This window comes from Phyllobates terribilis, unplaced genomic scaffold (genome assembly GCF_046119375.1).
Source record: "Phyllobates terribilis strain yellow unplaced genomic scaffold, ASM4611937v1 Scaffold_3__8_contigs__length_932513732, whole genome shotgun sequence".
Taxonomy (NCBI): domain Eukaryota; kingdom Metazoa; phylum Chordata; class Amphibia; order Anura; family Dendrobatidae; genus Phyllobates; species Phyllobates terribilis.
This window is the reverse complement of record NW_027362763.1, coordinates 65,765,584-65,779,864: the sequence shown is the minus strand read 5'-3', so window position 1 is coordinate 65,779,864 and position 14,281 is coordinate 65,765,584. Positions and strand designations below refer to the sequence as shown.

At 40.8% G+C, this 14,281-nt stretch overlaps 1 protein-coding gene across 1 annotated transcript in view; it reads left to right on the top strand.

Moving 5' to 3' along the window:
* LOC141258811 (cytochrome P450 2C5-like) overlaps nt 1-13,536 on the top strand; it is a 49,514-nt gene extending 35,978 nt beyond the window's left edge. Inside the window, exons 5-10 of the mRNA XM_073673958.1 lie at nt 1,467-1,627; nt 3,602-3,778; nt 4,400-4,541; nt 10,151-10,335; nt 11,917-12,058; nt 12,615-13,536. Of these exons, the coding sequence (XP_073530059.1) occupies nt 1,467-1,627; nt 3,602-3,778; nt 4,400-4,541; nt 10,151-10,335; nt 11,917-12,058; nt 12,615-12,793 (986 nt within the window). The 3' untranslated portion in view covers nt 12,794-13,536. The remainder of the gene's footprint in view (nt 1-1,466; nt 1,628-3,601; nt 3,779-4,399; nt 4,542-10,150; nt 10,336-11,916; nt 12,059-12,614) is intronic.
* Nucleotides 13,537-14,281: the final 745 nt, after the last annotated feature.

Sequence of the window (14,281 nt, the reverse complement as noted above, 5' to 3'; positions counted from 1 at the left end):
GGGTTTTGAACTGGAGTCTCTGAGCGATGGGGTGCCAGTGAAGAGATTGACAGAGAGAAGAGGCCGGGGAATAGTGGGGGGACAGGTGGATGAGTCGGACAGCAGAGTTTAGGATGGATTGGATTTGTGTGTTCATGAGTTAAAAATATAATTACTATAATTTTTAGTGGTAGCCTAAGCTGGACTTGGATGATTCTGAAGGTCTGATAACCGGCTAAGGTGCATTATTAACTTCTATTTGCTTAGTTATCTACTCATAAGTCATAACCTACAGTAGCACAGCACAGTAGCACAGGATCTGTCCTATGGTCACTGATAGATGGTATTGTCTTCTGCTACATCTCAGAGGCTCTGTTATGTTTGGTCTCTGACCACTGCTCCACTGGTGGCCCAATCCAACCTTGTTTGTAGCCTTTGAGTATAATTTCACATTTGGAAAATAAGAAAATGTCTCTGTTTGCAGTTCTAGTAACTTGATACAAATGTATCTAGATGGATTCACACTCATGACCATGTACTGCTTAGTGGCACAGTGGTTAAACTTATCACAATTGCCTCGTAGTTATTATTTTTTTAACATTATATCTGATCAGAGCCATCTCTGCTCCTTGGTCAGGTCTTCTGATTTCGGTACCACCACACTATGTCCTGATGCGGTAGACATTTTATATCTGGCTTTACATAAAATGTCTTGATGATAAACAGCATGATTACTCATGACCATGTGATTTTGTCTGGTGTTAATGAGAGTCTGGTAGCAAAGAGAAAAAGTAACTGAAAGAGTGAAGGCTGGAAAGAGCCATCACCATTCAATTTTTCTTGGAGGTTGCATGGTCAGCCATTAGCTATGTATTGTGCACTTACGAATTGTGCACTTACATTATACATTAAAATTTGAAAGAATTTATAGATTGAGATTCACAAACAGAGTTGAAGGATAGCAAGATCGTTAGCCATTCATACTTTTTTGGAGGCTTGAAAGATGAATAGCTATTCAACTTTTTTTCAGAAGCTACATGGTCAGCCATCGGCTATGTGCAGTTACTTTATACGTTCTGAGACAAAGGCCACAATTCAACATGATGGTTACCACAGAATTCTAGCATAAAGCGACATGAAATTATGAACATTTTTGAAGTTCCACAAAAAATGTTAAACTTTTGCCAGTCTCACTTCACTTTTAGCCAGCTCTGTTAAAATGAGCGAAGGTGGAGCAGGCTAAGGTGTGACAATGATCGCTCTACAAATTCATTGAATTTGACCGTGACTGAAGTAATATTTCTAGCAAAACTCATGCCACTGATAAGAGGCCTCTCATTCAAGTGGTTTGCGCCTCTTAAGGAATTATCTGCTTCTTATTCCTATGAAACACCAGTCTTAATGAATTGGGGCCAAAGTATTTAAAATGCTTATAGACTTTAATGCTGTAATATTTTATGACCCTTATCTAGTTATTGTATTTCCAGGTGAGCCCTTCGATAACACCATGATTATAAATGCTGCTGTATCTAATATAATTGTCTCAATCTTACTGAGTAATCGATTTGATTATGAAGATCCCACACTTCTGAAACTGTTGAAGATCGTTAATGATAATATCCATTTACTTGGAAGCCCAATGGCTATGGTGAGCAGCTCTACTCTATGTTATATTTAAAGGGGTTCCCCAGGAAATTACAGGAGACACAATCTATATATGAATACTAGGATGAGCTGCCATTCAATTGAGAGAGGAAGCATATGCTCTAGCAGAAACCTATCTCCTCTTGGAACAAAGGATCAGGCATGATGAAAGACAACAGTGTCTTACATAGTTATATAGGTTGAAAAAGACACAAGTTTATCCAGTTCAACCTTTTTCCACTAGTTAAAACTCTCAAGCTCAGTTTTTATTATCCTACATAGTTTTGTGTCAAAGACTGACATTTTACTCTCAATCCCATCAACAAGGTCATTAATAAAAAGATTAAAAATAATTGGACCTAATATTGATCCCTGATGTCTCCACTACTCCTAGTAGAGCTCCTTGTGGTGCCCACTGCTCATAGTACAGATCCTTGTGGTCCCCACTGCTTTCTCTCATTTAGAGAATGTACCATTAATAATCTTTATTTCTTTCCCTTAACCCCTTTACAACCCATGGCGTATTAGTACGCACATTTGCGATCCCCTGGTTCAGTGAGGGCTGCTGCACTAAGCCCTCACTGAACCGAGCACATGTCAGCTGATTCTTACAGCTGACATGTGCCCGCATCAGCCACGGGTGGAATCGCGATCCACCCGCGGCTGTTAACATGTTAAATGCCGCTGTCAATCTCCGACAGCGGCATTTAACGCGCGCTTCTGGGTAGCGCGTCATAAGCCCCACCCATCGGCGACCCCGTCACGTGATCGCGGGTCACCGATGAGTGGGCATGACAACCCAGGGTCTGCAGCAGACGCCTGTGGTTGTCATGATCTGGTCGCACAGGACCATTTCTGCTGCATGCAGGGGATCTGCTGGTCCCCTGTATGTAGCAGAGCCGATCAGACAACTGCTGCTTCTAGTCTCCTATGGAGACTATTGAAGCATGCAGTAAGTGAAAAAAAAAAGTTTTTAAAAATATAAAAAAAATTAAAAAAATCTAAAAGTTTAAATCACCACCCTTTTGCCCCATTCAAAATAAAATATATATATAAAAAAAAAAAAAACCCAAATAGACATATTTGGTATCGCCGCGTTCAGAATCACCCGATCTATCAATATAAAAAAAGAATTAATCCGATCGGTAAACTGCGTAACGAGAAAAAATTTCCAAACGCCAGAATTAAGTTTTTTGGTCGCCGCAAAATTGCAATAAAATGCAATAACGGGTGATCAAAACATCGGATCTACCCCAAAATATTATCACTAAAAACGTCAGCCCAGCGCACAAAAAATAAGCCCTCACCCAGCCCCAGATCACGAAAAATGGAGACGCTACAGGTCTCGGAAAATGGCGCTATTTTTTTTTTTCTTTACCAAATTTTGGATTTTTTTTTCACCACTTAAATATAAAATAACCTATACATGTTTGGTGTCTATAAACTCGTAATGACCTGTAGAATAAGAATGGCAGGTCAGTTTTAGCATTCAGTGAACGTGGTAAAAAAAATAAATAAAAAACAACTGTGGTATTGCACTTTTTTTGCAATTTTACCCAACTTGGAATTTTTTTTCCGTTTTCCCGTACACGATATGGTAAAACTAGTAATGGCGTTGAAAAGTACAACTCATCCTGCAAAAAATAAGCCCTCACATGGCCATATTGACCAAAAAATAAAAACGCTATGGCTCTGGGAACAAGGGGAGCAAAAGACAAAAAAGCAAAAACGACAAAACCCAAGGTTGCGAAGGGGTTAAACAGTGTTTTTCCACCTGCAAATAGTGTCCCTGCTACTGGATCTTCAGTATAAGGCTGTTATGTGGTTCAGTATAAAGTGTCTTTTCAAAGTCGAGATAAATCATATCAGCAACATTGCCATCATCCAGATTACTTATTCTGTATAATTACAAGAGTTTTTTGTTGGATTATCTATTTAATTTGCAGGACCATTGATATGTTTTTTTTATTCACTGCAGCTATATAACGCATTTCCATCTGTGATGCGCTGGTGTTCCAGAGTGCAAAAAACGGTGGCCCGGAATGTGGATGAAATGCACGCATTCATTCGAGAGACCTTCACCAGCCACAGGAAACAACTGGATGTAAATGACCAGAGGAATCTTATCGACTCATTCCTGGTGAAGCAGCGAGAGGTACTACCATATAAGCTGGTACTTATGTGACAAAGCCGAGTTTGTTATCTGGAACAATCAATTAACATGTTTCTTCCAATTTCTAACTTCCCTAAATATATTTAGATTTTTTTTTTGTTCAGTTACTTGTCCATTTTTAGTTTTTTCCTCCTCAATCTCCAAGAGTCCCATCTTTTTTTAATTTTCAACCGGCATAACCGTATACCAGCTTATTTTTTGCAGGACATGTTGTAGTTTTGAGTTATTTATCTTTTATATATTTAATTTATTAATTGTTTTTTTCTAGTAGCAGTTAGTAACTAGCCATTTTTGGGGCTCATATTTAATTCCTCGAGCTTGGATGGAAGAAACTTAAATAACAAGCTACAATCTGCTTTGTGGCGTAAAAGAGAATTTTCACTGCCTAAAAATCAAAATTATTTTTTTCTTTAAAGACATAACATGCCAGTAGATAGAAATGCATATATGTGTAACAACATAGTACAGTGTGTGTAAAATAACAAAAAAATAAAGAAAATAGAAGCTGAAAATTTTCCGCAAATTAAAAAAAAATGATGCAAAAACAATGAAAGTAATACAATTTTTGTAATGTGATACATGGAATATATTTTTATATGTTAGGAAAACCCAAATACTAAATTATACTTCACCAATGAAAACCTAACAATGTTGGTAACGGACCTCTTTTCTGCTGGCGTGGAGACAACCTCAACCACCCTGAGATGGGGCCTTCTATTGATGATGAAATATCCAGAAATCCAAAGTAAGAGCCCTGCCTTTATGTCTGGCAATTTATCATGTACATTTTATTTTGATTTTAGTAATTTATGCCGGATAGTGATATAGTGACTATTTTCATCCTTAATTTTATTTTCTATGCATCATTATGGTGGCCACATTATTGCCTAAACTGCTTCTTTGAATCTCAAGGTTATTCTATGGGAGAAATAGTCACAAAAAATTTGTAGCAAATGCAAAACGTCCAATCACAGGTAGGCATTGAGGTATCATTCATGATGATTGCAGTTACCAGCAAGTTTACCATTATTAGAGATGAGCGAACTTGTTCAGAAAACATTCGCCAATATTAAAGTTGGCACGAACATTGCTCGTTCGGATTTGTGTGCTGATCCCCGAGCATTTTACTCAAAATCTGCAAAATTTGGCCAAAGTTTGGTAAATGATCGAGTTTCCACTAATGCTTTTGTTAAGACTTTGGCTAGGATAGTGGTGCTGTATGATGAGCGGGGGGTGGGGGAGGGGGGGGGGGAGTCAGAGGTGTGCAGACTTTCATTCTTTTTTTTTTTTAATTAACTTAATGTGTGGACACTCCAGCAGCCAATCAGGGCACAGAAACCATCCACAACATCCCAAAACAAGGCCAGACCAGGCCAATCTTTTGTGCTAATATTTTTGTCCAACCAGGAGTCCACATTTCAGAATATAAATTCTTTGTACTAATAGTGTGGTCCAGAAACCAGGCCACATTTTAGCATAAAAATCTTTTGTGCTAATTGTGTGGTCCAGACACCAGTCCACATTTCAGAATCTAAACCCTTTCTGCTAATAGAGTGGTTAAGAAACCAGGTCACATTTCAGGATAAAAATCTTTTGTGCTAATAGTGTGCTTTAGCCAGGAGTTCTCAATTTTTTTTGTATTTTTACATTTTTTTTTAACACTTTTTACATACTTCAGTCGTCTCCATAGAGTTGTCTGATTCCCTCTGCTACACACAGGCGATGATCAGATCGCCTGTGTGTATCAGAATTTCTCTCTTGTTATGAGCACTGACCACTGAGCGGCACTCAGAGCAATCTGGAAATGACAACCACATGGGTCTCCTGCAGACCCCAGGTTGTCATGCTAACCCATCGGTGACCCGAGATCATGTGACAGGGTTGCCAACAGCGGCATTTAACTAGTTAACAGCAGCGGGTGTATCGCGATTCCACCCACGGCTGTTGCGGGCACATGTCAGCTGTATAGATCAGCTGACATGTACCCGGAAAGGTGCGGGCTCAGCACCGGGGCCCACACTAAACAGAGGGATCTGATGTGGGGTGTACTATTACGCTCCACGTCAGGAAGCAGTTAAACACTGCCTGATTGCTGTGAGCTCTGGCTTTGCAGTACGGAGGTGGGGGGGATTGTCTCTGCACTGATGGAATGTGTGTCTCATTAAGGGAGAGGTTGAGGACACAGGTGGAGGCCCTAGAGGAGGTGGAGGAAGCAGAAGCAGTGGAGAAAGTGTTAAGGCCCCGTCACACATAACGAGATCGCTAGCGAGATCGTTATTACGTCACGGTTTTGGGATCGTTGGAGAGTCGTTTCGTGATCGCTGGGGAGCTGTCAAACATGCAGAACTTCCCAATGATTTCGGCCACCCCAGCGATCTAACTAACGATCTCGGCGGTCGTTGGGACGCTTTCACACAGCAGCTGTTTCAACGATCCACACCTTGATAGGGAATGTACTGTGTCACAAAGGCGTGCATGAAATTACTTTTCCGCGCCCCCTCATCTCCGATTGGTGAACGGAGAACGCTGGTGGGATCCGAAAAAACAAGGACGCAGTCAGGAACAAGACCAGATGTACGACCAGTCACAGCTGGAGAACGCTACAACGATCCGCAAAATCAGGACTCAGTCGAATGACCGGCTATCAACAGGCCGGAGAATTCTGCTAAGATCTGCAATCCAGCAGGAGGTCAGAAACAAAGGATGGAATCGCTATTCTATTGCCTTCTTTATGCACGGCGGAAAATGAGAACGCTGTAGCGACCACCAATCAGGGACGAGGGGCACGGAAAAGTCCAATTTATGCACGCCTACGCATCTCAGTTCTGAATCGCTAACGAGGTCATTGATAAGGTGGCAAATACAGCGATGCACACTGCCCAGCGGGAGCGCAATGACCAAGGAATGGTCGAGGAAGCTCTGTAATGATCAGCGATATCACAGCAGGGGCCTGACCGTTGCTACCTGTCAGATATAACGAGATCGCTAGCGAGATCGCTGTTGCGTCACAAAAACCGTGACGTATCAGCGATCTCGCTAGCGATCTCGCTATGTGTGATGGGGCCTTAAGATACAGAGATTTGTCCTGCAAACCCTGGGGATGCCAAGACTTGGTATCTAGTGACACCTGGGTGTCTAGAGGTTTTGTTCACAATACCTTGGTGTGTAGTGGTTTAGTTCTTCAATCCTAGGTGTTTAGTAGTTTAGTTCTCAACTCCTGTTGTCTAGTAGTTTATCTCTCCATCTTCTGGTGTGTAGTGGTTTAGTACTCCTTCCCCTGGTGTTTAGTGGTTTAGTTCTACATCCCCTAATGTCTAGTGGTTTAGTTCCCCATCCTGTGTTGTCTACTGGTTTAGTTCTTCATCCCCTGGTGTAGTGGTTTAGTTCTCCATTCCCAAGGGCCCTGCAAGCCTTGGGGATCCAAGACTTGTGGAGTAGCCCCCTTTCCCGCATGCCACAACAGCCACCAGAATTACCCAGTGCCCAGTCAGTGAAATGTAACACCCCTGGCCATGCTTGCTAATCCAGGTGTCAGACATAGATTTTTTCAAGGATCAAGTGATGTTGTCTGAGACATGCTGGTTTAGTGTAGGCAAAGCTTTCTTAGAGAAGTAATGGTGACTGGGCAACTGGTACTGGGGGATTTCGACAGCCATCTGCTTTCGAAACCATCGATATCCACTAGGCGGAAAGGCAGCATTTCCATGCCAACAGATTGGAGATGGTGAAGTTGAAGCTCTTTACCTGGCATGTGAAGGAAGAAATAATTTTTTACGTGCCCACAACTGGGAGACTGAGGGCAGGCTGCTGTGCTGATAGAGGGTGGAGTAGGGTGAACATGACAAACTGCTGGACTGTGAGTGAGATGGAAATGTTATGATGGATTGAGGAAGATGTGATGTGCTTGGTGTCTGAGATTGGTGTCTACTTCCATAACAGCTGACGGGCTCTCACTCATCCTGACTGTAGCGGGTAAACAAGTGGAGGTTCTGCATTCGGATACCTGTGTGAGAACACTTGCCACAGTGACGGAGGAGGAAGAAGGTGCCGGTGTAGTTGATGAAGTGGTCAGTGGTTGGAGAGGCCCGGTCCATGCATGTAGTAGTCAAATTATTGCAATTTTTGCCTCTACTGAGCAGTTTTTACAAAGGTGTCAGATAGCATGAGTTGGATCATCCTTTATGATCTCAAAAAAAGCCCAGGCTAAGCAACCCTTGCCACCCTTGTGAACTGCACACCCAAGACTACTGCTGGCTACAGCCAGAGTTGTGGTTAAGGATGCAGTGCTTGTCGTGGTTGCATCACTCTGTGTTTCTGCGGGAAGCCGCAATGTAACCTTTTTGTTTTCCTCCTCCTACATTTCCTCTGCTGAGCTACTCAGCTAGGTTCACACCAAGTGGGATCTACAACCTCATAGTAACCCTCTCTGTTCTTCCACCCCTCGCCCTGAGAGTCACCCGCCTCTTCTTCCTGCCCTGAGAGCACAGTACAGTCCGCGTGAACCTAATGTATCTGAGTCTCATTAGAATCACCTCCACCCCCCGGGAGTTAATGTTTGGTGACAAGGGTCTGTATTCTGCTTGGAGCCTACTTTGTCCGGCCCCGGATCCACCTGAAAAAAATTTTGGGCATTGGTGCAGATGCTTTCTTTCTCTTGAATCTGTGAATCTTTGCATCAGACCTCTGATACCAGCTCTGCAGACTCACCCATCTGTGGTTCCCCACAGTCAGTTGGTTGGTTGAAGAGTTGTGACACGGGGAAACAAGGGTAATTGGGGTGCCACCTCTGAGGACTGTACTGTGTGTAATATTAAGGTGGAAGAAGGAGGAGAGGCCACTTTATGCAGCGCTTGCTATACACTGGAGCACATGCTCTTTCTGGCCCTCATCTACAAGGCATACCGCTGTGTGGCTGCCAAAGAAAGGGAGTGGAGTAGCCCATCCAGTAACAGAAGTTGTCAAAATGCTGCGAAATTACTCACTGCAGCAAAACAAACCTACTTGTCATCTCTCATATCATCACTGTCTTTCTGCTAGATTTCTTAAACTTAACATAGATAAAACCGAATTCATCATCTTTCCACCATCCCATTCAACCCCCCCAACTGACCTATCCATCAAAGTCAATGGTTGCTCACTCTTCCCAGTCCTGCAGGCTCGCTGCCTCAGGGTAACCCTTGACTCTGATCTCTCCTTCAAACCTCAGATCCAAGCACTTTCCACTTCAGGCCGACTTCAACTCCAAAATATCTACCAAATCCGCACATTCCTCAACCATGAATCTACAAAAACACTATTCCATGCACTCATCATCTCCCGCCTCGACTACTGCAACCTCCTGCTCTGTGGCTTCCCTTCTAACACTCTTGCACCCCTCCAATCTATCCCAAACTCTGCTGTTAGACTAATCCACCTGTCACCCCGCTTTTCCCTGGCTTCTTCCCTCTATCAATCCCTGCACTAGCTCCCCATTGCCCAGAGACTCCAGATCAAAACCCTATTTTGGCATACAAATCCATCCAAAACCTGTCTCCTACATACATCTGTGACCTAGTCTCCAGTACTTACCTGCACGCAACCTCGGAATCTCACAAGATCTTCTTCCCTACTCCCCTCTTATCTCCTCTTCCCATAATTGCATACAAGATTTCTCCCGTGCATCCCCCCTTCTCTGGAACTCTCTACCACAACATATTAGACTCTCGCCTACTATGGAAACCTTCAAAAGGAACCTGAAGACCTACCTCTTCCAACAAGCATACAATCTGTAGTAACCCCCGCTTCACCATACCGCTGCATGACCAGCTCTACCCTCACCTACTGTATCCTCACCCATCCCTTTTAGATTGTGAGCCCTCGCAGGCAGGGTCCTTTCTCCTCCTGTACCAGTCAGGTACTCATTTTTTGTTCAAGATTATTGTACTTGGTGTTTACTACGTATACTCCTTTTCACATGTAAAGCAATATAGAATATATGGCGCTATAATAATAAATAATAATAATTATACTATTTGAACTCTTGGTCAATTTATGCCACTTTTCCTGGTGTCTGACCACAATTTGAGCTCTTTTGGCAGCTTTTGGCCCCCCCATGAAGGTGTTGTCTATGCGTTTGGTTTTGCCCCCTATTGAATTCAATGGGGTTCTGAAATCTTCGGCAAACTGTTTGGCGAACGTCGGGAAGTTTGCCAATCGTAACTGAACCAAACCTTGAAAGGTTCACTCATCTCTAACCATGATCATCTTAAGACCAAAAACCATAGCCCAGGTGTGATCAAACATGATGACAAAACTGTGTAAAAAAAACTGTATTTTTACTTCTGATTTTATGTTTTTGTGAATTTTGTGAAATAGAAAAAGTCCAAAGTGAGATTGAGAAAGTTATTGGTTCGACCGAACCCCAAGTGTTTCATCGTAAAGACATGCCGTATACTGATGCTGTCATCCATGAGATTCAACGCTTTGGAAATATTGTTCCAACCAATTTGCCCCACGCTACCACTCAAGATGTCAAGTTCAGGGGATATCTTCTACCCAAAGTAAGAAAAATAGAAATTCATGCTTATTAATCTTCTTGGTGTAGGATACTTGAACCTGCTTGACTACTTGTACAATGCACTGCAATACTTTTATACTGCCGTGTATTATCATTGTACAGAACTCTTATGAAACTCTGCCACACGGCAGCATAAGAGAGCTAATATTGAAGCCAAAGGAGACTTGAGTAAGCCCATTGCAGCCATGGTAACCAAATATGCACCTCCTTATTGTATAGTGGTAGTGTAATGAGTGGTTGAAGTGACAACCCCCATATCCAAGTATGACAGTGGAATCTATGGGTTAAACTCTTGCTGAACTACAGAACATTCAAATCCTGAGCCTGCTCCATAAATCTTGTGCACAAATCTATTTAATATATATTTTAGATATGGCTAAGGGGTTACTGCTTTTTATTTGTGTCTTATTTTATGGTAGCTGTACTCCATTACAAAAAAATGCAATAAAATATGAATTTAAAAAATAATCTTATTCCATGCCTTTTTTGTTTGAGTAATTCCTAATTTGCCACAATGCCCCACATATTTTTTGTTACTGCTTACTATTCTTAGGCAGTAAAATCTTTTGCAACTCATCACAGTAATTAACAAACAGAAAGAGCTACCTCCCTTGTGATGCTTCTTCGATGTTATAGTTACTCTTGACCACAGCATTTAAGGCATTAAATAGTCAGACGTCATGGTGCTTTAATGAATAGCAATCCATGGCACAAAAAAATTGGACTTGCCAGAACCAGAATTTTTTACAATTCGATTTGCTTCAATCAAAATGGCGTTTTAGCGTGCCTCAGCTCAGCTTGGTCTTCCACTGACTCGTTTCTTCCCTCTAGGTCCAGCTTCCCCTCGGTCTTTTTCACTCTTTAGGGCACCTCTCCGGTGCTAACTAAGCCTCAAGTGACAACATGATGTAGTGTGAGATCTAGTGAGTGCTGAAGAGTGAAGAAGACTGAAGAGCGAAGAGAAGACTGGAGTTGGAGAGAGAAAGTGAGCCAGCAGAGGACGGGCACGGACAATTGACACCAGGGCAGGTGAGGGGTGAAATAAGTATAATTTTTATTTTACTTTTCAAATCCTCTGTGTCTGTGGAGATATCTACATGGGATTTATTTTAAAATTTGTCAATTTTGGATACAATAAAATATTTATTTTGACCAGCTTTACTTTTCTGAGTTGGAGAACATCTATCCACAAAATAACAAGCATGCTGCTTCTCTATTCAAAATTTATGAGGCTTCCAGAAACAAATATGATGTGAAGGAAAAGATAACTGGGGCCCCATTTTTCTGCGATCAGTGAGCATCCCAACAATAGAAGTCCCCCAGCAGTCACACATTTATCACTAAACTTGAGGATAGGTGAAATATGTTGTTATCCATATTTATCCCATAACACAGGTACCTAATGGATCTCAGTAACATGAATTGTGATTCAAAGTATTCAGTTGTAGTTTCTGGCAATTGATGGGTAGAATTTCCCATCATATCTCCTAGGACTGGAGATGGATGGTAATCGGCATAATGATAAATATAATGAAGTAACTTGTGCAAATCTTGAACTTTTCAGGGGACTCATGTGATACCGCTTCTGACCTCTGTTCTTTATGACAAAGATCATTTTGCGAGAGCCGACGAGTTCTACCCAGAACACTTTCTGGATTCCAGTGGGAATTTTGTAAGGAAAGAAGCATTTATGCCTTTTTCAGCTGGTAAGTGGGTCCCTCAGATATCATCTTTTAGGAGTAATGTGTAGAAGTGAGAGAATTTCTCCACTGTTATGCGTACCAAATGGAAAGCAATGAAATCTTATCAACATATTAAATTGATCTGTTGTCATCTTTAATAAATATTACAATGCTTAGTAAATCAAAGTATGCAGTTATTGTAATCAGGCATGTTTTGCATCAATTATAATTTTTAAACTTTTTTTACTTATTCTATTTTGTATATTATTATATTTTTAAATTTTATAAAAGTTGTCCTGTTTGTGGCATGGCCATTTTAACCATGAGTGTAAAGATGCAAAAGATTTTCATTCCAGCTCAAGAACATTTTGGGAACAGGTGGAATGAACTGTGGAAAGCACACTTGGGAGTTTATCTAAAGAACCCCTTAATTTGGGAATATTTGAATATTCCCCTCATAATATAACATCACTGTGTCCACTGAAGTGTTAAAAAGCCCATGCTGGAAGTATACAGTACCTTGTGATTTTTGCATTAATGAATATGAACTTTTTATCCTTTACCTCATTTTTTGTTTTAGGTAAGAGAAGTTGCGCTGGAGAGAACTTGGCCAAAATGGAGCTATACATGTTCTTCATAAAACTACTGCAGAACTTCACATTCCAGGCTCCTTCTGGGGCTACCCTAGACCTCACCCCTGGAGTTGGACTCACAGCCAGTCCAATGGCATATAAGATATGTGCTATTCCTCGTGTGTAACCTATTAGTCACCTAAAATTCATAGAATTGACTAGATAGATTTGCTGTAAAACATCATTTATGAAGGTTTCCTTAGAAAGTCTTGAGAGTTGAACTCTATAAATACATACAGAGGAACAATGTTTTAGATAATGAAGGAACATCTTCCTTCTTTACTGAACAATTTGTTCCTCAGAAACAAAAGTTTAGCCTGGTTTCATCCATAATCCATTACACTGTATGCAAGAGCACATTTTTTAAGCTGTATGAGAATTAATTTTATTAAAAACTCAAGATCATAAACGTAAAGACTTTAGAGTCCAGTGAGTGGTCTTACTCTGTGATTGACAGCCTTACTTTCATAGGCCTGCATACAGAAATAACTGTCAATCACTGAGTAGGGCCACCCATTGTATACACCAAGTAACATAAATGGCAAGTATTCGATCCTTCTGCCTTATAATATGCTGTCTGCAGATAGGACATGTTTAATGTTTACTTTAAAATTTTTCATGTCCACCAAAAAACAGTTTGTATATTTAGTATAAAGTGGAATAAAATTGTAATATATGCTGAAATTTACGTGTATCTGGTATGACTGTAATAAAATTCAGCTACAAATAAAATGAATTAAAATAATCTATTCATTGATATATTAATTAAAAGAATTGTGTCACAAATCAATATTAATTTCTCAAAATCATGCATTACATAACAATTTTTTCAAATGGAAAATTTAAATAAAAAATGCTCTTGTGTGTAAATATTGGTTCTACTGGTTATTGTACCACCTGGCATGTTTTTTATTTTCTCAGGGTGCTTTCACGTTGCATTCAGACACCAGTTTGTTCAGTCGGGGTTTGCATCCAAACTCCCCCGCAAAATGGGATTTGGTAGTATGCGCCTATGGGGCCATAGACTATAATGATGCCAACAGAGTCAACGTGTGCTATTTCGTGCAGAATTTTTGAGCATATACGCCTACTGGAGGCAAACACTCAGACATAGTGAAAATAAAAAAACTACAAGATGCAAAAATGAACAAAAACCCTGCTGTAAAAAAAATATAAAGCAAAAATGCATTCAAATAATATAGGGTTCTTAGTAACATTGTTTTTGATCACAAATAGTATAAAAGATATCCCACCACAGCATGGTGACCCCATATTCGGGATGGTCCTACTCTGTCTAATATTTAAAACCTTACCATGTAACAAAGTAACATAGTAACATAGTTTTTAAGGTTGAAGGAAGACTAAGTCCATCTAGTTCAACCCATAGCCTAACATGTTGATCCAGAGGAAGGCAAAAACTCCATGAGGCAAACACTAAGCTCCACATTGGGGGAAAAAATTCCTTCCCGACTCCATACGACAATCAGACTAGTTCTCTGGATCAACGCCCTATCAAGGAATCTAGTATATATAACCTGTAATATTGTACTTTTCCAGAAAGGCATCCATGCCCTTCTTAAATTTTAATAGTGAATCACTCATTACAACATCATGC